Source organism: Pocillopora verrucosa, chromosome 5 (genome assembly GCF_036669915.1).
Source record: "Pocillopora verrucosa isolate sample1 chromosome 5, ASM3666991v2, whole genome shotgun sequence".
Classification (NCBI taxonomy): domain Eukaryota; kingdom Metazoa; phylum Cnidaria; class Anthozoa; order Scleractinia; family Pocilloporidae; genus Pocillopora; species Pocillopora verrucosa.
In genome coordinates, this window is record NC_089316.1 from 21,206,551 (window position 1) to 21,228,511 (window position 21,961).

General features: G+C 38.4%; 1 protein-coding gene across 5 annotated transcripts; it reads right to left on the reverse strand.

Moving 5' to 3' along the window:
* Window positions 1–624: 624 nt before the first annotated feature.
* Window positions 625–21,175, reverse strand: LOC131769937 (stimulated by retinoic acid gene 6 protein-like). Of its 5 annotated transcripts, none has more exons than XM_066166829.1 (19): window positions 21,021–21,174; window positions 19,134–19,188; window positions 18,815–18,900; window positions 17,878–17,987; window positions 15,858–15,978; window positions 15,107–15,155; window positions 14,392–14,532; window positions 13,565–13,650; window positions 10,010–10,074; window positions 9,817–9,878; window positions 9,141–9,249; window positions 7,189–7,264; window positions 6,724–6,799; window positions 5,761–5,809; window positions 5,015–5,138; window positions 4,410–4,517; window positions 3,225–3,388; window positions 2,731–2,847; window positions 625–1,685 (listed from the first exon to the last, which is right to left on the reverse strand). In XM_066166829.1, the coding sequence occupies exons 1-19, from the start codon at window positions 21,053–21,055 to the stop codon at window positions 1,513–1,515; spliced, it is 1,806 nt and encodes a 601-aa protein (XP_066022926.1). In that variant the 5' UTR covers window positions 21,056–21,174; the 3' UTR covers window positions 625–1,512. The 5 variants fall into 5 exon arrangements, with proteins under 5 accessions (XP_066022926.1, XP_066022925.1, XP_066022927.1 ...); XM_066166828.1 differs by having other exon boundaries at window positions 17,878–18,020; XM_066166830.1 differs by lacking the exon at window positions 4,410–4,517 and having other exon boundaries at window positions 17,878–18,020; window positions 21,021–21,175.
* Window positions 21,176–21,961: the final 786 nt, after the last annotated feature.

The window sequence follows — 21,961 nt, forward strand, 5'->3', positions numbered from 1 at the left end:
GGCTTCTTTTTCACCCCACCACTCTTCTTAGCAACAAAGGTCACCATTTCGTTTGTTTATTACTCGCCAAAAACTATCAAGTGTACTCAAAAGCCTAAAATCGAAAAAAAGTTTACAGGAATCGACCAATCGAGCGAGCGAGCGAGTGCTATTCTCCACATCATATCTATAACTCGCTCTTGCGCATGCGCGCAATTCACGAGTTAAAAAGGCGAGTTCCTTGATGTCATTACCCTCTGAAGTGTACGTCGCTATTTTTGCAAGTTTTCGTCCAGATTCCCACGGGACACTTGTCAGTATCTCTCGGGATGCCGGTGAGGAGATTTGTACCCGGGAGCCAGTGGGAATTCGACCGGGATCCTCGCGCGGATAAAAACGAGCAAACAAAATTGAATGAGATCCGGTTTCGCCGGTAGTCCCACCAATCCAATATTTCACTCCCACCTCACTTTCCACTTCCGCTAATTTTTTTCGGAGAAAGATCAGAGGTCTTCACGATGTTGGAGTTCGCTAGTCGTATATGAATATATTCGCACGTGTGAAAGAAATCGGCCTTCGCTAAAGCACTCGTGTGGCTAATGCTCACAGCTGTCTGTCAATTACGTATTTTTTATTGCCACTGGTTCTTTGCTCCCCAGTTCCAAACCCACACCTTCCTTCCCAAGTCTTTCCCCCAATCACGGACCTCATAAATTGACAACATTATTTGGTATCGTGCGCCAATTTTTACTTTTCTTACTTTCATAATAATTAAAGGAAAACAACAAAAACAACAACAACAACGACAAAACAAACAAAAAAAACCAAACAAACAAAAAAAACCAAACAAACAAAAACCAAACAAACAAAAAAAAATTAAAAAAAAAACTTCCGCTTAAAACGCCTAAGCAAACTGTAATATTTATTTATTATTTTTCTCTATTTTTCCTTCCTAAATACTTGGCTTTTAGCCTAACGTAAACTGCTTGCTCTTTTTGTATATATTACTTTTCAATACTCGATATATTATCTTTAAAAAAAAACTCATCAAATTCAAATGTACCAAAGAAAATTAATCAATATTTAGAATCCATTATCGTTTAAAGAGAAGTAGATTTCCCAAAACTTCATCTTAAATTGCAAATGTTACCATCTGCCTCTCCATGTTTGCCAGATAATGTAATTCCCATTTCCGAAGCCAGCAGTAAAAATCCACAATTTTAAATTGTTTTTCAATAAGTACTTAGTGTGCTTCTTTACTCACTTCTCTACCAAAATCTACGTGTTTAATAAAGTTTAGCTCAGAATTTAGAGTAGCTTTCATTAGAGGAGGAACATGTTGACTCAAAAAATTTAAAATAAAAAAAAAAAAAAAACAACTACAACAACAATAACAACAACGCCAAGATACAGACTGTATTATACTGTGGTAAAAAACGAGGGAAACTTTTAACCCCAAGCTATAGCAGATCTCCGGAAAAGTGAACCATAAAGAAAGAACGGTGGTCTTCCTTCTGAGTTTGTCTCAAAGTTTTACACTGGAACGTCAAAGTTGACGCTTCCAAGAGTCACAACAGATGCCGTGAAATGGCGGCCTTGGCGGCGGTACTTGATAAAAGATGGGTTGCGTAGGAGAGTCACGGCCAGGAACCAGCGGTTGACAGCCTTTTGAGACATGCGCGGCCGACGGGGCTCCCACATAAAGCCTGAAAGACAAAGAGAGAGGAATGGCAATATAAGCTGTGTTTGAGAGGTTTGGACCAGATCTGGAGGGACTTCGTCGAGTATTTCAAGTTAATTACCCTTCAAAAAATTAGTTCATGACAACAAAGGAATCATAGCAATAGAGAAAATAGGCCAAAAGAGAGAAATTTCTTTCGTACTTTGAGTAAGAAAGGAGACAAAATGTCTTTACTTCCTTTACTATTGTTTTGGAATGGCAACGAAATGTCATTTAAAACAAATATTACAAAGTTTCAGAGCGTCCTGCCTCAATGCCAAACCTACAATATACAGGCTTTGTCGGAGATCCGGCGACAAATTAGATGCCTTAAAACACGGTACTTGAAAACTTATTTTAACGTTAAGAACGGAGTACTTAAGCACTTCAGACTCAAGTTGAAAAAAAGATTACACACGTAGGGATGTTTCTTTTTCTCCTCATGAAAAGCCTTAAAACTGTTCTATATCACCCAGAATACAATCGTTTTTTTAAAGGTCGGCTTGAAAAGTAACAGTCAGCGAGATACGTTTTAGTTCCTCAAAAAACTGTGCAAAGTGGCAAAGAAGAAAGGCTAACTTTCAATATTCCCGCGTGACCACAGAATGGATATGAAATGAATAGTAACCAACCGAACATCGCTCGCATCGTAAGTTTCTTCTCAATAGTACCCATTTCTTATCAAATTATCTTATCTTCTTATCTGACTTGGGGAATGGGGTACATTTTCTGCCAAATTTTCCACGATTTCACATTAATAACGACGCTTAACAAAAGAATATTATGTGTTTCTTGCCCTCTGTGAAAAGATCATTTCTAATGTTCTGATTGGTTGCTGAGTGTCCGTGGCCAGTGCATAAACAGCGCTGTGTTTTGATCTTATAAAGGAAACAAACATGCCAATTGTCTCTAAGCCACAGTTGCCCATTCGTTTGTCCGTCCATTTGTGCGCACGCTCATCTGTCCGTTTATCAATCGAGCCAATCAGAATCATCCCAGCCGAGTCATGATTCTAGAGACTATTTACTTACGGTCTTGCGGGGGCTGGTGATCTTTTTTTCTGTCAATAAGCAACTGACAGAACACCAGCATCACGGGATGGCTGTGGGCAACCAGCACAGTCACAAAACCAAGGTATGCGACAAAAGCTGAAAAGAAAATGAACAAAATTTGAAGTTAGAGTCAAAGGTTGTCCAGGATCCCATAGGTTATGCTTTCGTTAGCATAATGACAACTCAATAAATCTCGTGCAACTCTCTCGAACAATCAGACGTAAAGCTATTACAAATCGCTACTAAACCACTACCGTTTGCTGCGTTCTAGGCAATTTCTTGGATCTTATCACTGAGGAATTTCTGTTCGACCTTCCTTTCGTCCCAGAAGTCTTACAAACATTATTCATTGGTTAAAAGTTGTTTTAGGAAATAGTGACAACATGGCAGCATCATAGGTCTGTATGTTGTATATCTCCCTTCACATAGCCTCTGCCACTTATAATTGCTTATACTGGGTGCGTGCTCCTTACCTTTGTCCCAAGCCTGGAAACCCTGCATCAGTGATGTACGATCGATACGAGAGATGAAAATCACCCCTAAAAGCATGCCCTTTAGAATTCGCATAAAACCAGAGAAAAGTCCAAGAATGATGTTGTAGAAGAAGAAAAAGTATGACATGATGGAGAATAGCCGCCTGAAAGAGAGAGAAAGAGACCAAAAATAAAGTGTACACGATACGGGCTGAGTATTTTAAGCTTCGTGACCCATAAGTAAGATGTGAATCTAGGAGAATTACTAATTAACCCGGATGCAACGCACAACAAACCAACGACCACAACTACAGCAACAACAACAACCATCACAGCAACGAAACAACAACACCCACAACCACTACAACAACATCAACAACAACAATAAACACACATACAATGATAACAAAGATATATGGCAAAAATCTTCTCATCAGAGATGTTTCTGTCGATGAGTTGTTGTGTCGACGTTCAATTAATCTACCGCAGCTTTGTATTGAACGTTCTCTCGGCAAGGCGTGAGTTGACCACTAAACATACAGTAGCATACGACATATCCTATCAACACAATGATAAAATTTGCTACGCCATCGGTCATCAGCAGCCAAATAGGACCGAGCGGAGTCCAATCCGGTCAGTAGTCGTAACAAAATTTGAGAAAGAAACTAGAGATCGGTTGTGGTTGTACGTTTTCATTAAAAAGAGAAAAAGAAAAAAAAGCAACCGTTAACTCGGCAAAATGCGAGACAACAGCACACGACGCGTTCTGTCCACTTACCCTGGCATGACGTGTTAACTGTCTCTTTAACTATCCTCTTACACTGTCCAATTACACACATGACGCGTACACCGTCCTATTAGTTCTCAAATCGGGCTGGTGATAATTAATCACGTTCGCGAGTTTTGCTATAGTTTTGATTGGTGCACTAAAAGGACAGTGTACAGTTAACGTTATGCTTGTAACTGGCCATTTAACGTTGCATGCCTATGTGACTATACACGTTATATGCTTACTGTTATAATTTTGTCAATCACTTGATAAATTACGGACCGAATCGGACTGCACTCTGTCAGGCCTAGTACTAGTCATAGATGCCTGCACGTGTTTGTAATGAGTAGATCAGTTGTTCAGGGCGTACGTATCACACAACAAGAGATTCAGCTCAGAATGATATACAACAATACCTATTATCAATTGTGACAGTGATGTTTGGATAATTCGAGTACCGGAAGACGAAATGTGTCAGAAACAACTGGAACAACATCAGAAAAATAGCCAAGGCCAAAGTGGGTCTGTAAAAACAACATCCCATGAGTACTAGATTGCGTCTTTCGAAAAGCCTTCAAGTCTCGATACTATAATTATGAACCACTATACTACTACTACCACTATAATTATGAAATTATGATTATAATTATAAAACCAGCTTAGCCACGAAATCCTGATCCTGCAAATATGTTACTGTATCTTGCTTTGATGCTTAAACAATCTTTAGAGTTGCATTCTTCATGTAGTAGAGTATTTTTCAATTGAGTGTCGAAGGTAATCGAGGATTGCTGTGATTTTGTTTAACTTCCCCGTGTGATTGGTCCAGAAAGCTCGCGCCACCTTCTCAACCAATCAGATTCAAAACTTGAACAAATCGTGATTTGATCATTCGTATTTTCCCGCCTTTTACGCAGTACGCCCACAACGATCACAATAACCAGAAGACAACAATGTGATACAATAATATAACTCTCATTCTTAAGATTCAAATCGATACAACATATACATCGGTAAAACTTACAAAATAGCAATTCCAGTTTCTTTCAAATGTTTCCATAATTCTGGGGCGAGCAGTTCTTTCGATTTGAAAACGATTGCCAGAGCAGCAACCACAGTTGACAGAAAAGTTGTCAGAGTGCCAAAACCTACAAAAGAAACGAAGATAAAACATCAAAGAACTTCATGGTGAGATCACATTTGTACCAAGAGCATTGCGAAATTACGAGCCCACCTGCTAGTATAAACAATAAATTAAAATTTGCAGGTTCATGAAATACTATTTCTTCCCTTTAAAGACCGCGTTGCTTCTCAACTATGGTTAAATCATAAACAATCTGAATCTCTTCAAATTTAAGTTTTGGCGACAACATAAAGGTGTCGTTTCATGAATCAACGGTAAACATTCATTCAAACGGGACAACTCTGCTAGAGAATGAAAGTCACCGAGGAAAAAAAACGTTAAATAGCCCGCTTAAAGGACCACGCAAACTTTATCCTCAGAATTTCAAATCCCTATTATTGCGTATTTCTTTAGTACATTTGTATCATGTTCAAACAAGGCCAGTGTCAGTATCTAAGAAATTGCGCTCCTACCCCTCCACTAACCCAACACTAACCCTAACTTATTATCAGTTGACTGTTGTTGGCTTAGGGGAGGGTTAGGTGGCAATTGCTCAGATACTGATGTCGATCATTCAAACAAAGAAAGGGACAAACAGAAGATTAGCATTTAAGATACTGTGTGACATCAAATTCATTTTCTTATACCAAGCAATGTGTACGCTATCTGATATCCAGAATATCGGAGACTCTTTCCCTAGCAGGGATAAAAAGAAAAAAAAGGCAACAACAAAATCTTCACTCTCAAATTTTATAACAGAAGTCTTACGGTCCAACCAAGGAATCACACATATTTCCGGGTCTAGAGTTCTTGAAAATCTTCCGTTCCCTATCATCATCATCATTATATTTCTGTCATTTTCTTGTGTTATCCTTATCATCTTTATGGTTATCATTTTCCCCAACACAACTATTGTCGTCATCATCATCATCATTATTATCATTGTCATTATTATTAGTAGTAGTATCTTAAATATTAGTGCTATTATCATCATTATTGTCATACAGCAATGATTCGATTTAGCGCCCGGGCGCTCACCTACGTTTGATACTTCAAGGAAGGGTGCTTAATCGAAACAGGGCGCTTGTTAGGGACAGGGCTCATTTTCTTCTTTTTTTTTTTTTTTTTTCTTCGAGAAACAGCATAATGTAAGGAACATGGTTTGATGTTTATTTGAAAAGCATCTAGAAGACCAGAAAATGGATTTGTTGTTCCAGGATCCATCCTGACTACAACGACTAGCCAAGCAGTTTAAGAAAATCAAAGCGGGAACGGGAACGAAACGAAACAAAACGTTAGATAAGCAGAACAACAGCTGTGCACGAGGGTCAAAAAAATCTTTGTAAATTTCTTTGTGTAAATCTGCAAAACAACAACGTGAAATGACCCAACTTTGCGTGAACGGCGACAGCTATTTCTTTTAAAACTTCCATTTCTAATTTAACGCTGTGTTCCATATTCAGTTTCGAGATATTTTGAAAGCGAGGAAGAAAGTACATGACTTTAGAGTATCGCGAGATTCGTAGGTCAAATATAAGTTCATTTTTTAACCAACCGCTGTCGTCGTTTCTTAAACTTCCTATCATCCGTCACTTAACCACAGTACGTACCACTGAAGCTGCAGGTGTCAAGAGCAGGTCCTTTGAATATATTGCTTGCCCTTGATACAACTGAAGCACGTGTTCTCTGAAAAAAAAAATTTAAACGTTGGACGTGAGCGCCTTGGATTCGAAATCGTTTACAACAACAACTCTATTTTGCAAGGGAGCATAATTGCCACGGAATACTTTATTTTTTAAACAGTATAAAAAAGAGTAAAAAAAATAATAAAAAACAATAACGAAGAAAAAAAACGAAAAGGACCATCAAGCAGAAATGCGTGTAAGGATATTAAATTGAAAAAAAATATATAAATATATATAAAATTTCATCACCTTTCCCCTGACACTTAATTTGTAACGACCTACATGTGGAGGAAGCCGTAAAAGTGAAAAGTCTTCCTTAATAAAAAATTGAGAACACGATGACTGACTCAGGAAAAGCTTCAGCGTTTCCAAATTAAGGTGAAAACTCACCGATGGCATTTCATGAAGTGAAGCAACATTAAAAGAGAAATGACCGCAGACAAGACAAGTCCTGCTTCTATCCCGCCTGCAAAGAAAATTGAAAAAAAGAAAAAAAATCACCATAAAAATTTACCATCCAACCAAGTCTATTTACTCATCTGTCGTTCGTAATAGTTATGCCCCCTTATTGTAGATATGTCCTCTGACGTAATGTGATACAGTGGCCAATCATATTTTGTGATCTATCGAGCAACACGCAGCTTGGGACTGGTTGAGAGACTCCGTTGTAGTTTTATCTTTAAGCAAAAGTACACATTCAAGGGGGTCGGGATGGGTCGGGATAAGCGGAAAATTTGACCAGTGTTTTCCAGCAACAACGGATGAACAACCTCCTGCTGATTTCAGGAAAACTTGTCATCCGCATGGTCATTGCGAACCAGATCATTGGCCTCTCACACACACATTACTTCCCTTGAAATTCTAACGTTTCTTCTTTAACGCCGTCTGATCGCATCGTTGTTATAACCTATACGTGGAAGAACAACTTGCCGCGTAAATAACAAAGCGATTTTCGACCAAGGGATACGTTATTGCTCACGCTTAATTTGCAGTCTTGCTTTATTTACAGTCTTCATTGCTCGACTTGCGACTCCTGCGATGACAACATTTTACCCACAAGCTAAGACAAAAGCTCAATGTGGTGTCATATCATAGTTGATTTATTTTTCTTTAACCGTTGAAGATCATAGATTATGATTCGTCGACGCAAAATTATATCTTTTTTGACGCTTCACCCTGATCTGTCGGAGGTGAGATCGACTGAGAGGTCAAAGTTGTGATTATTTGTCTGCGTCACAAAGTCTTCCTTCAAACACAGAAGTTTAACCTTCAGTTATTAATTTGGAATACTGTGGGTTTTTGCTGTATCGCACTGAGCCCTCTATTAAAAAAAGTTGAATTAGTATATTGTGATTTTATTGCGGTTCCGCTGATTTCAGCTGTTACAGCTAGCCGCATATTTTATACAGTCACAGATCTAGAGCGCTTTGTTGTTATTCCGCAGAGCGCTTCAAGCTCAGAGATCTGAAAGACAATGATCTTTGAAAACCAAATTCCTCACGTGAAACTTGTGAGCACGTACATTACATGAAAGCCAGTACGGTAGCCGTTCACGAATATACACTATCCCCTGAGCCATGCTCGTTTTCCCGATCCCATCACCTAAACACATCTTTTTTTTAGTACAGTTTCTAAATCATTGAAGGGTGTATTGCACTTGTGGGTGGATTTGTCATAATTTACCCCGTTTATGACAAATTCACACAAGGATCAAATCGAAAATCGGGGTAAACATCGTGATGTCGGCAAGTCAGTAGGATGTAGTCCACTTAAAGGATGAATTTCACAGAATTTACCCCGTTTTTCTAGAATCCACTGATCAAATGGAAAATCGGTGTAAAGGTGGCTACAGTAAGTCCATAGGATTTATTCCACTTTAAGGATCAATTTTAAAGAATTTACACCTTTTGAAATTGTCAAACTTCGAACGAGGAAATCTTTACGATCTTGTCACACTTTTGCATCGCTTCTCTCCCCTAGCTGGGAAGTGACTCGCAGAAAACACGATCACAACGCACTTTGATTGGAAAAAAATAAAACCACGCTCTGTTGGTTATTAGGTGTGAGGACATAGCTACAACGGAAGGCACAACTGCAACGCCACAGAAGATTTGGGTAGAAAACTCGAGGGAGATTTGGGTCGAGTAGCAATCAGCCGGGAGGTTTGAGCCAGGTCGTGTTCCCTACTACCAATCCCTTGTTCAGTTTTTTTCGACTCGACCCAAACGTTCTGTCATTCGCTCCGTCGATAGCATCGTGCTTGGAATTTTACTTCCACGCATGGTTTTCTAACTGAAAACCTGGAACAAGCTATTTTCTTGTTTACAGACACAAAAACTTACCAAAGAGGACGTCTACAAAATTAGCCGAGCTGGTGTCCCCATGAGTTTTGTATTTTTCAATATATACCCTTCTCATCACGTCCCTTAGGGAAAGAACTGCCATGAAAACCTGAGTAGAGCGTAACACTTTAGAAGAAAGTACCGGCATGTAATTCCTCTATATACTAATGCTGTTGTTTTACCATTAAAATTCCCCTGCTGTGAACCTACAGCTAATTTGATGTTTGACTTCAGACGTAGATTTGCACTTTGTAGCATTCAAAAACTCTTCCACGATATTTATGAGATCCGTTCTTATCACACCCGATCTTCTGCCTCTAAGAAATTTTATAAACAAAGCTCTTGATTGTCAACTCGACCGCTGGCACTCTTTTCTCAGAATTGGAGCGAATGGCACTCGAGCTACCTGTGGGCTGGAAACTTTTAATCTGTCTCGACTGTAAGAAATAAAATGCATTTATGTATGTAGATATGTATGAGAAAAGAAATCCAACACAAAAACAGTAATGAGCGTGGTAAACTATGACCACGGTGACGATGACCATGGAGATAGTGTAATTCACTCCCTAAGCAAGTCGCACAGTCAGTCAGTCAGTCAATCATTCTGCCATCACAGTATTACCAAAAGCGAAAGCAAATATACAATAGTTAAATCGATACAAATTATCCAACTAACCTGAAGGATCATTAAAGCGCTAACCAAAGTTGTTGAAATGAATTGCGTCGAAAATTTGAAATCTAAAAATGAAATTCAGATGAAGTTAAAAAACAAATTTTAACAACAAACGATTGGGTGTCATTTAAATCATCTCCTTATTCAAATGGTTCCTGTTCGTGGCTCAGACATGGCGCGAACAAAACATCTTTACCTTTCCTTGGTTTGTAGAAACAATGAAGCAGCGTTGAAAACCAGTTTAATCCAACCATATTCCCCCTGTTTGAAGCAACACAAAAAGAAATTATACCACCGATCCCGAGTAATTAGAAAATCATTATCATCTGAATAAGCTTCTGCAAAAACGAAAGAAATGTGTCACTTTATTTATTCATAACTCATGTAGGCATCAATCCCACGTTTATGTTATCGTTGGTGATCAATGGCAGCTCTTTTCTTTACGTACACGTTCTCGTTCACCGAACATGACAGCCTTACACGTAGGCCAAAGGAATCAAGACTGATTGGAACGCTTTCCAGACCAATCACAAAGAGTAATGAGTGAATTGAAAGATTCCAGTGTAAATCTAAAAGCGTTTAGTCAAAAGTTCTGCAGTCTGATTGGCTTTGCTAATCCTTCACTAATTAACAATAAGAGTGCAAGATTTCTATTTGAGCAACAGACCGAACTTTCTATCGGTGTACCGGCATAGTAACCTACTTGAGTTGTTGGGAGAACACGACAAAAGTTTGTAAATCACTCGCCCCAGGCTCTTTATTAACAAATTTTTCCCGAGTTCTTTTAACATCCCAAGTGGGTTTTCACGCTGGTAAACCAATAAAAATTGGGGTCTATTGGTAGTATAACTTAGAACAAAGCAGATGGCTTAACCAGCACAATAAACGGTAGGGTTTTAACCACGCAGGGTGTAGTATCTAGGTGGTTTAAGGTCAAGTCGCCCGAAAGTCATCACGCCCGATGTCATGTCGCCCGAAACCAGAGTCAGGTTGCCCGAAATTCATAGTCATGTCACCCGAAATTTTATCGAGTGTTTAAACTTGAAGAAAAGTAACATTTTAGGTAAATCGCGAGGAAGAAACTCGTAGAATGCAGACTCGTGAAACTCAGGTTGTTTATTTCGCTGTTGTTTGATATCACGGAGATAGTAATCCTAAAACAGAATACGAAAATAAAAAAAATAGTAATACCAGCTACAGTATGGTTCTAACTGTTGTTGTTTTGTCTGTGGAAGCATTCTGTTTCGAACGAAGGTTCACATCATCATGATTGGAACATTGGAAAACGCCACCGTCTTGAATACAGCACGTGCTCAAGAATCATCACCTGGTTACCAAGCAAGATTGTGATGTTGCGGTAAATTCAGACACGCATTAATACAAACATATTTATTGCTTGCATTTAAACCTAATTACACGCGAGGACGTGTAGGTTGACCAAGTGACACCCACCCCTTGAAAACAAATTCAAATGTCAACTTAAGGTAAGTTCGTCATAAAAAAAAAAAAAAAAAAAAAAAAAAAAAAATTATTACATATCTGATTTTTTTTATCGTGATAAAATAAACTATTCCTTTTAAACTATAATAATAATAGTAATAATATTAATAATTGTATCATTATTTTCCTAAACGCGAGCAAAAGTTTTCTGGCGATGACGAGTCGAACTTGGACGGTGCACGCAGAGGACTCTCGGTGGAGCAGCTGAATCAGTAGGTAGAAAGGCGGATACTCTGGAGAAAGATCTGCAAAACAAAAATAAAACCGCATTTTTATCGCAAACTCATCTAAGGAAAAAAACGTTCAAGATAAAACTTGGGCTAGAAAGGTTAAGTTCTTGGTTAAGAATAAAATTATTTCGTGGACAAACAGTGGTCTTAAAATTTCCGTACCTTGGGCGAAGTCGGTTCTTGTGCTCTCAGCAGCGGGGACCTGGTCACTTGGGTTCGATGGCGCAAGAGAACATGCAGCGCACAACCAATCTATTCTTCCTCTGATTGTTGCCAAACGGTAGGTGGCTTGGTCGATACCAGTCCCGCAGATACGATGCTGCCAAAAGCCGCAATGTCGCACTGAAGGGCTCGCTGGCGTGGTCGAACTTCATTTCCGCACTCGATACAAGGATGAAGGCTCACTATATAATTTTTTTGCGTACGGGTAACGATCTCGTGTTTCAGCTTTCCTTTATAGGAATATGGTGGCTGTTATTAATTTAACCTCTTTATGTATAGTTAGCCGGAACAAAATTTACATGCGACCGGCCGAGGAAACAAGGAACAACTGAACAAGTCGCGATAATTTATGCCGCGTCTGATCCTAAGGGAAATGATGCTAACACGCTTTGTTCGCGTGGTTAGCAATCACCAGAAAAACCGCTGTAAAAGTTTCATGTTGTTTTTTTATACGATAAATAAAACTAAGAGAACTTGATATATTTTTCTGATATGTGTGAAAAATTCTTATAACTGAAAGTTCCGCTTATAATTACTAGAATTTGTACCGTAGAATGAGCAGTTTAGTTCGTAGCAACGAACAACGCTGAAATGAACAGCGATATTTGAGTCTTTGTTTTACTTCATATTCCCATAGCTTAGCGGACGAAAACATTTTACGAGTCAGCATTTTACGAGTTTATTCCTTGCCATTGTTAATTTTCTTCAAGATTAAACACTCGATAAAATTTTGAGCGACATGACTCAGGATTTCGGGCGACATAATTATGAATTTCAGGCAACATGACTCTGGTTCCGGGCGACATGACTTCGGGCGATTGCTACTTTTCTTCAATCTGCACTGTTGAATGAGCAGTTTAGTTCATATCAACGATTAACGCTAAAATGAACAGCGATATTTGAGCCTTTATTTAACTTCATATTTGCATAGGTTAGCGGACGAAAACATTTTACGAGTCAGCATTTTACGAGTTTATTCCTTGCCATTGTTACTTTTCTTCAAGATTGAACACTCGATAAAATTTCGGGCGACATGACTCAGGATTTCGGGCAACATGACTCTGGTTCCGGGCGACATGACTCTGAGCGAGATGACTTTTGGGCGACTTGACCGGTTACCATCTAAGTTATTACACAACGCGTAGCAGTTATGAGTGCGATGTCTGAATCAATCAACGCAGAGAAAATCACAAGCGACAAATCTTATTGGTTTAGAATAAACCAACAACTAGTTGAAAACTTAGCAACAAGACAGGCTGGTGTTTTTGTCCTCTTTGTTTACAACCGTATAGTGTCAGGCTAATCCCTTAAAAAAACTACCTCTCTATCACAACGCTGATAGATGCATTCTGTACCCGGTCACTTCTCCAACATGTCAGCTCGCCAACACTATTGGTCAACTCGTCAACAGCGACATATTTGGTCAACTCTCATTTCATAGTTTCAATTTTAAAAAGCTCAATCCGAGACTGATATTCAATACTAATTAGTGATATAAAGTGCGTGACGTGAATAGCCTATGTACAGATTATAAAATAAAGGGACATGTCTTGGGGTTAAGTTTTTAATCTCCGGCTGATTTCTGCTGAGAGAATACTGTTATTTTCCTGATAATTCTTTTCTTGAATTTCGATTAAGGCTTTTCCCTCATAAGCTGTCAGGCGATAGAGATCTCATGCGAATAATCTTACTGTGGGACAAACCCATTTTACAACAATTTATCTGAATAAAATTCATATGTAGGATATTGTCAGAGTTTGGTATTCAACCCTGCTAGATTACCAATTTTAACTGCTTACGAAATTGATCCTGGATACAGGAGTTCCCTCATGTGAGCGATCTCCGTTTCTCTGGCCAAACGTGTATCGCAGATTTCCTCGCCACCCTGGAAAAGAAAAGAAGAAAAGTTAATGTTATTTTGTCAGCAGTAAAAGCTTCCAAACAAACACTAACAACAGTTACCCCTATCTGGGGATGGTTCCAGAAAATTTATGAAGTACAGAGAGGGAGCAAGCGGTAACTCCTCCCCAGTCTCCATCCTTGGACAGCTTTTTATAGCCAGCGTACAAAACTGTGAGACGATAACCGCGAAAATGGCGACTCATCGACGAAATATCGTGCCATACAAACGCTTGTTTTTTAAATGTCGAAAGTAACAATTATCGCTTCGTTTATGCTTTACTTCGCTCTGTGATTGGTCCAGAAAAACTCGCACCCCTCTCTCAACCAATCAGATTCAAAGCTGAAAACCAATCAGGACTTTGTCACCGGCGTTTTCCCGCGTTTCAGGAAGTTTGGTTGTTTTTTACTTGGACTTGTCATATGGCTCTGAGAGGTAGAAGCTGTTGTAAAGAAAATTGCGAAATAGTATTGAACCATTCAAAAAAGTTTTGCCTTGGGCGATATATCGATCCAACTCAACGATATACATTATCGTTAGGTACCTTGCTTCCTTTTGCAGACATCTAGGAGCGTTGCAATTTTATTTCGCCTATTTTGCGAAAGAGCGGTTGTTTCTTATGTTATCCTTTAAGGCGGAAATTGGCGCACGGCTAGCCAGAATTGATCACCTCGCGCATGCCCGATGTTAAACTGCTGTGTGCCGTGTTCCTCACAAGTGACTTACCCTTCTCTCAGATGGGAACCACTTCTTTCTCACTTCACGATACAGCAGGATACTGAACCTCATCCAAATGAATGCAAGGCAAAGGGTGATTGGAACTGACCCCAAATATGTCAGGTAAAATAATTCCTTCTGGTACTCTCCCTTAGTGAAAAAAAAAAGTAATTAAAAAATGAATAAATAAATAAATAAATAAATAAAATAGAATAAAAGAACAAAAAATATATATGAATAAATAGCTAAATGGGAGGTGGTCATTATTCATCACCTGGAGGGGGGGTGGGGGTGGGTTAGGAGGATTTTGGTTCTTTAATATAATAAATTGAATTGATCACCCCCATGAGACTCTTTAATATCCTTATGACCCCCCCTTCCCCCATCCCATCACACCCCCCCACACACACACACATATACACTCATTGGCTGCTAATTGGCAATCAATTTTCTACAGTCCCTTGTTTATACTCTATGCAAACTCCCCCTCCACCCCCTTTATACTCTAGAAGAAATACTACTTGTGGTGAAACCACTTGACCACCACTTGTGGATTCACTTTAGCTTTGAATATTGTTGGCATCATTTCTATGACCAATAAGACTGCAGACCAAGGAGAATTGTGTTTGATTTGTTAAATATCACTTTGAGAAATATCAAAACAAAAACAAAAAAGCCGAGTATTAAAAACATACGATTTCACTTGATTCCTTCATATCCTTACCTTCAAGTACTTCATACACTGAAACTCTATTCCCAGTTTGAAGAAGAATCTAAGAAATTAATTAGAATACGCTGGTTTGCTTTCCTTGTCAATTAGTTTGTTATTTTCTTTAGTTTCAACCAACGTCAGTCGTATTAAAGATCATGTTTGTAAAGGCGTGGAGTTGTTAATTCATGCTACAGATTCCGCATAAGTGCAGTTATGCTCATCAGTTGTCTGCTTGATATTGTATTGATATTGTGAGGAGAAATTCTGTCTTGGTCACTCACGGGAGTTAAAGGGTTAACATCAATATCTATATTCTCTAGACTCTTCACCATAAATTTCCTTTGGTACTGATAAGAAGAATTCATGTTGTAATCAGAGCGTCTTGAGTTGGGAATCTTTTTTTTATTCTCATGCATGTTCTTAATGAATGAGTCAGCAATATTACTGGAGGGAGAACTTACATGCTGACTACCCTTTGGGCTGATAGGGTTAATTAAGCTGAGAGAACCAAATTAGTCTATTGTTTCACTTGTAAGCCATGCTTTACTGTGTTCCCTATTTACTAGTACATGTGTACAAAACATGCTCCAAAATTAACACAAACATAACTTATTTCAAAGCAAAGAGTAAAATTCCACATTGGAGTAATATTTGAATTAAGTATTGACAACTGTAGAGTTCTGAGAACTGTATTTGCTTATTAAAAATGAAACTCACAGTCTGATTAAATTGGTATTCATAAACAAAGTAATAGCTAGCTCACCTGATTGTAACACAAAGAAAACCCAGCAAGGACCCAACCAGTCTGTTGTCAGTTGTCAGACAGGCAAAAAATGGGTAGAACAGGATCCCGTACACAAGAACAGTGACAATATTCTGAAAAACTAATTAAAACAGAGGAAATATTTTTCTGCTTGCTCATGTTGAGTGCTGGACTGCTGTTCAGGTAAAGGAGTAAGTTTCTAAAGAAACTGTGGTGCTGCTCACTGGGAGAGTATAACAGGGTAATTTAGTATTAATGACTGAGTTGATAATGTAAATTGGCCACTGTATAGAGTTTAAAAGCTGACATTTCAAGTGCAATAGCCTTTCATCAGAGCAACTGGAGGAATTGTGAGTTGTGTGTGTATATATTTATATGCAGAAAATGGAGCTATGCTATTGGTGGGAATATGGTGACAAGAAAACAAGAATAAATTAGTTAATTGAAAATCGTTTGTTGATACTGCGCGGCTTTAGAGTGCTTATTTGAAAGATAATTTTTGTTCTGGAGTTTTGCGGCCCTCTGAACTGCCTAGATGTAGGGAATAAGGCTGCAATTAGTGCCTTGTGCTGCCCAGAATGATTAGAGAGATTAAAGTATCTAGCAAGTGGTTTGGATGCATCCTTGTCATTTCTTTTTACATCATGAAGGTGTTATGACTGTGTTGGTAGTTGAGGGTTCAAGTCCCATACCACAACAACACTCAGGGTCTTAAAATAACTGAGGAGGATGTGCTGCCTTTGATACAACATCTGCAAATGGTTAGATGTTCTAGTCTTCTTCGTTAAGGATGATAAACCATAGGCCCCATACTCTCCTTCATCTTCTCTGTGCTGGTTATAAGCAGGGGACATTAACCCTTTAACTCCCAGAAATGATTAGAAGGTAACTTCTCCCTATAATACCCTTAGATTATCCAGCAAACAGGCAATGAGAATACTCAAACTAATCAGGTAGAGAATGTTTTCTTGATCTAACAGAAAAGTTCTCATAACTGATGAATATGCAAATGTAGGGCAGCCAGTGGGAGAATTAATTAATAATCAGATATTGAGAGTTAATTAGTAAAACAACTCACAAACTTCAACAAAGAGTAACGAATGTGGCTCCCAGTGTGGTCATTGTTATCATTTATAGAGGCCCACTTTTATCAAGCTTTTAAAAGCCAAACTGAGCCAGCCTGTCTAAATATTCCAAATAAATAACTTAATATCAAGTTCACACAAAATCACAAATGGAGGCTACTGGAGGCCCAGGAGCTGCAACTACAGTTAACCCAAGTGCCAAAAGAAACCCAGCAGTTAGATTTGAGGGGAGGAAACACCAAGAAACACCATCCTCAAGGACAAGAATCCTATGCTATAGAACAGCAAACACAACACGGGCACATGGTGGAACAATGCATGCACTGATAAGGTATACTGCTGGATGAGGATGGCCCTAAGGTCCTAACATCCACAGCAGTACTGTTGCAAACTCTGCGGAACACAACAAATACTGGCTGAGACACAAACCAAATGCCTCAAAATGCTACTGACCATACATATATTTGCTCCTAGTCGTTTAAACTGTATGTTGAATTCCATATAACCATAATATATAGATTTAGCCAAGCCTAAAAGCAGAGCTCACATTTTTTTTTCCTGCATGTCTCAAGGGCACAACGCCTTGCCCCGGCCAGGACTAGAACCTGGGTTGTCTGACGTGGAGCCCAGTGCTCTGACCACTGGACTACTGAACAAAGCTGTGGCATTGGCATGCCTGCAGTACAGTTGACCACGCATGTTAAAATTAGCACCTTGTATGGTCATATGGTTGTACATCCAAATTTTTTTGGCTTGATGGGTTACTGCTACTATTTTGTATAGTTATGAGGCTACGTTCTGCAAGCTTAATTATTAAAATTTGTAATTTATCTATAGTCTTTAAAATGATTTTAACAGTGAGAGAAAAAAAGCAAAACAAAACAAACAAACACTCAATTTATTCAAAATCAGGTTGCTATGGTATGACCACTCACCCTGCACCCATCCAGCTGGGTCAGGCATCTGAAAAATTCCATTTCTTGGTTGTAAAAACATATTCAGGCATGTGCTGGAAGTGGCTCCAAACATAACAGCAATGGTGAATCTGTTACCAAAACCACTTAAAAAATCAAATGGTCTGAAAGGAAACCACATGAACATTAGTTAAACAGTGGCACCAATTAATAGCTCACTTAAAAGTACACTCCTATTAAACCCATTCAATAACAGAATGCCTCATATTATTGCACTGTGTTTATATTCTGACTGAAATGGCACAACTTTCTGATAGATCAGGGGTGGGGGAGTTTTTGGGTCAATTTTTGCTGTGTTACATGTACTGCTGCGGCCTCTCAGAAAACCTGCCCCATTATAGTCTACCCTGTGGCCAATTATACACCCCATCTGTTAAGTGAGTCACTTTACCAGAGATGTAACTTTTGTGGTCAATTTAGTCAATTTCTGTTTATAGATGCATCTATCTAGCTACTATCGTCTTTTAAGTAGGTCATGATCCTAAAATAAAACAACACATTTGTCTACGTGAATTTAGAACACTTTACTTCTCATCTTCAGTGCATTAACATTCTGGTACATTTCAATCTAATTTGAACCTTCCTGTTTGTAAATCCTTACTTTGATGTATGATAATTTTCTGAATCATGAAAATTTGTTAGTCCCCACTCTTGTGACTCTACTGAAAATGTAACTCCATTATAGCTAAGAGAGTCATGAAAATGCCACCCAAACCAGCAGCACATCCCCTTGCCTTGTATTACAAGTAGCAACTTTTTTTTAAAAAAAGTACATGTAGCTGGGTGTCACTTAGACTTGGGTACAACTACTTAAAAGTACGCAATGATCAGACTATATGTTGCTGACCTTCAGTATAAGCCTTGAACTTTTTGCTCTATTCATCAATTCTGTACTCACATCAGCAAACCAGGATAACCATTGCAGTTTTGAAGTCCACATTTGACCCTTTGCTTGACAAAGGCCAGTATAAAAATAATGACAAGCTTAAAAATAATAATAATACATGTAATAATTATTATCAATCATGCAAGCATGAAATTACAGGTGAAGTTTTAGCAAAACAGTATCACCTTTCAACCTTTCTGACTTAAAACAGGGGAGAGATGGGCCCCTATTCCAGAGGGGGTGCTTATTGAAAGGAGGACACTAAATCAAATCATTGCAACACGTAAACAATTTTGTCATTTCATGAAAGTTACTTCAGTATTTCACTTACAGCTGGAGGAAGACAGCCAAGATCAAACAGACTCTCCTTGATAACTATGGGGCACCTAAATTGATAATTTTTGAGATTGAAAATCCATCAACATGTCTCAAAAAACAGAATTACAAAGACATCTTTGGATTAAAATTAATGTGTTATATTATTAGTATTCAAGAAGAAAAAAAGGTGTTACAGAACATTAAAAATTCATGCTGGAATGGAAAATTAAAAAGGTAATACATGATAATGCAGACAAAGGCAGGATCAAGCTGTCTGGCACAGACACCCCAGCTTTAAGCCTGCATTCCCTCATTTTCAGTCCCAAACTCAAGTGTGAAATGAGAAAGACAACAGCACTTTATTTCCAGAAAAATTAAAAAGAAAATTAAAAAGAAAAAATTAAAAGAATTCCTCATACCATTTCAGAGGAAATAACTAAACAAGGCCTACTGTAATTTAAGACACGGAACAGAACAAAAGGGAAGATCTGTAATTTTAGAAAGAGAGATTTTCAATTTGCAAAGCAAGAATCCGTGTGCAACTCCACTGTATGGAAGTATGAGAGGGTCTATTAGAAACCTCAAAGCCGTCGAAAAAAATCATCCACAACCGCAAAACCGCAAAAAAAATTCGACCAGAACTGAAAACTGCATGCTAAACAGTCAAAACCGATAAACGTTCACATCCCAGATCGCAAAACCCTAATCGATCCGATACGGTGTTGACATGTGGAGCATACAGAGGTCTCGCGGCTATTCGAGATCAGTGGGGGCGCATAATGACCGCTTGGATCGGAGAGAAAACGGAATCCAAATAGGACAATCCGAAAACTTCATCGGAAACTAAATCCGTAGCCCATTAGACAGGTATTTTTGACGAAAACCGGAAAATTTGCAAAACGCAGTGAACACCCAATCCGAAATTCTTTAGCACATCCCAATGCCCCCCTTAAGGATGAATCGGTCAGTTCAGTCCACAAATCATACAAATGATAACAGAACAAACGTTACTATTACTGAAACCTCAACGAAAACTTTGTTTTTTTAATTTTTCAATCAGAAACATGCTGCAAACCAACTTTAGTCACGCGATATTATTCAGGGAAGGTGTCATGTCACGCAATCGAATTATTTATCGACTACGAACATCGATACTGGACAACTTGTAAATCGCACAGCTCGAGCCTCACGGAATTTTGATGTGAATTATAGATTTGCATTTTATGGCCAAATTGCGCAGTCCTTCCTATAAATACAGTAGAAGATTGATCTCTTCGCGAACGTAGTGAAGATTCAGCAAAGAACACCACAGAGATTTTCATATTTTCAATTCGTTTCGTTTCGTTTGGCAGTTTACAGTAAGCCCTAAAAAATTCCGGAAATATGGTCGATTCTAGTTTTACAATAGAGACTAAATGCATTGCATGGCATCAGATCTTTGAAAAACAGGAGCAAAGAACAGTGTTACAAACGTTAATTCTTTGACTCAGTTGTATCCAATTCTGCGCATAAACTCCATCATCTGCTACCACTCAAGCAGATACAATTTAGAAACGAGTGTAATTTTAACTTTGGGAAAATACGCACCAATCGTAACACGACCACGTTTGTTCCATTCAAGTCCAATCGGTAAAACTTTTACGAGTTTTTTTTTTTTTTTTTTTTTTTTTTTTTCTATAGAGTCATTTTATATTAAATGAAATTGTTTTTGAATGACAGCGTATAAAACTTCAAATAACCTTTTGCAAGTTTCTGCGAATTTTGAGTATTTTTCGATAAATAAACAATATACCTCGAGGAGACGATAGCAAAACGAAACAACCAAATCACTGAAGGAGCGTGCGCGAATCTGGAGCGCATTCATTCATGGAAATATCGACATCCACAACAGAGTACGTACCCCTGAGAAGTGTTCTCCGCAGATCTATTTGCCATTTTCAAAGCAACCTGTTGGGCAACTGCACGTGGCTCAACCTCCCTCGCCTTACAGCTCCTTTCATTTGGTTCCGTGAATTAGAATTAAATTATGGTTATCTTATGACCTATTGTTTTTCTCGGAAAATTAGCGGAAGAGAAATAGCAGGAGTCTGGAGGCTAGCTAGGTTAGTGACCGCTGACTAAAGTACAGGAGATTTTCAAAGATGGCGCGAAATGTAGGAGAGTAATATGTTAAGGATATCGAACAAAAGAACAGCCTTTTTTTTTTTTTATTAAATCAATTGTCAATTACTTTGTGTGCCTACTTACGATCGTAGTTACAATGTTTATCTTTTACCTATTGGTTTGTAATCGGATCTTTTAGCGTCACCACGCGCATATAAAAGCTAAGTTAGCGTCCTAATAAGCCAGAGTTTCGCAAGATTTCGCCTTGAACAGCTGTACCTTCGTTCTTTCGTTCCAAACCTTTGGCACAAGCGGGACCGATATGTAAGTGATTTTGTTAGTTTTATTTCAATATGCTTAAGTTTAGTTTTTCACCTTGGGCGATAGCGCACATATGTACTGTGTTGTACAACAGTACAACTAATTATCTTGAAATCAAAGGAGTATTTTGAAATAACTAGACGCTCACACAGTAACGCCCACATTTTAGTCTTTGGGCTGTTAATCAGCCGCAAATGGTTATCGTGTAGCCGATCTTTGAATCTCGAGTAGTTTTAATTTAGCCTTTTATGATTTGTTTATGTTAATTCACGTTAATTGTTGTTATTTTAATCGCGTTATCGACATAGGCACGTAAAGCGTTTCTTTCATGCCTTTCACACTAATTCAAGTAGATTCATGCATTCGTTATAATATTATTGTAATTTCAGTTTATGATCGTGATCGTGATCTAAATAA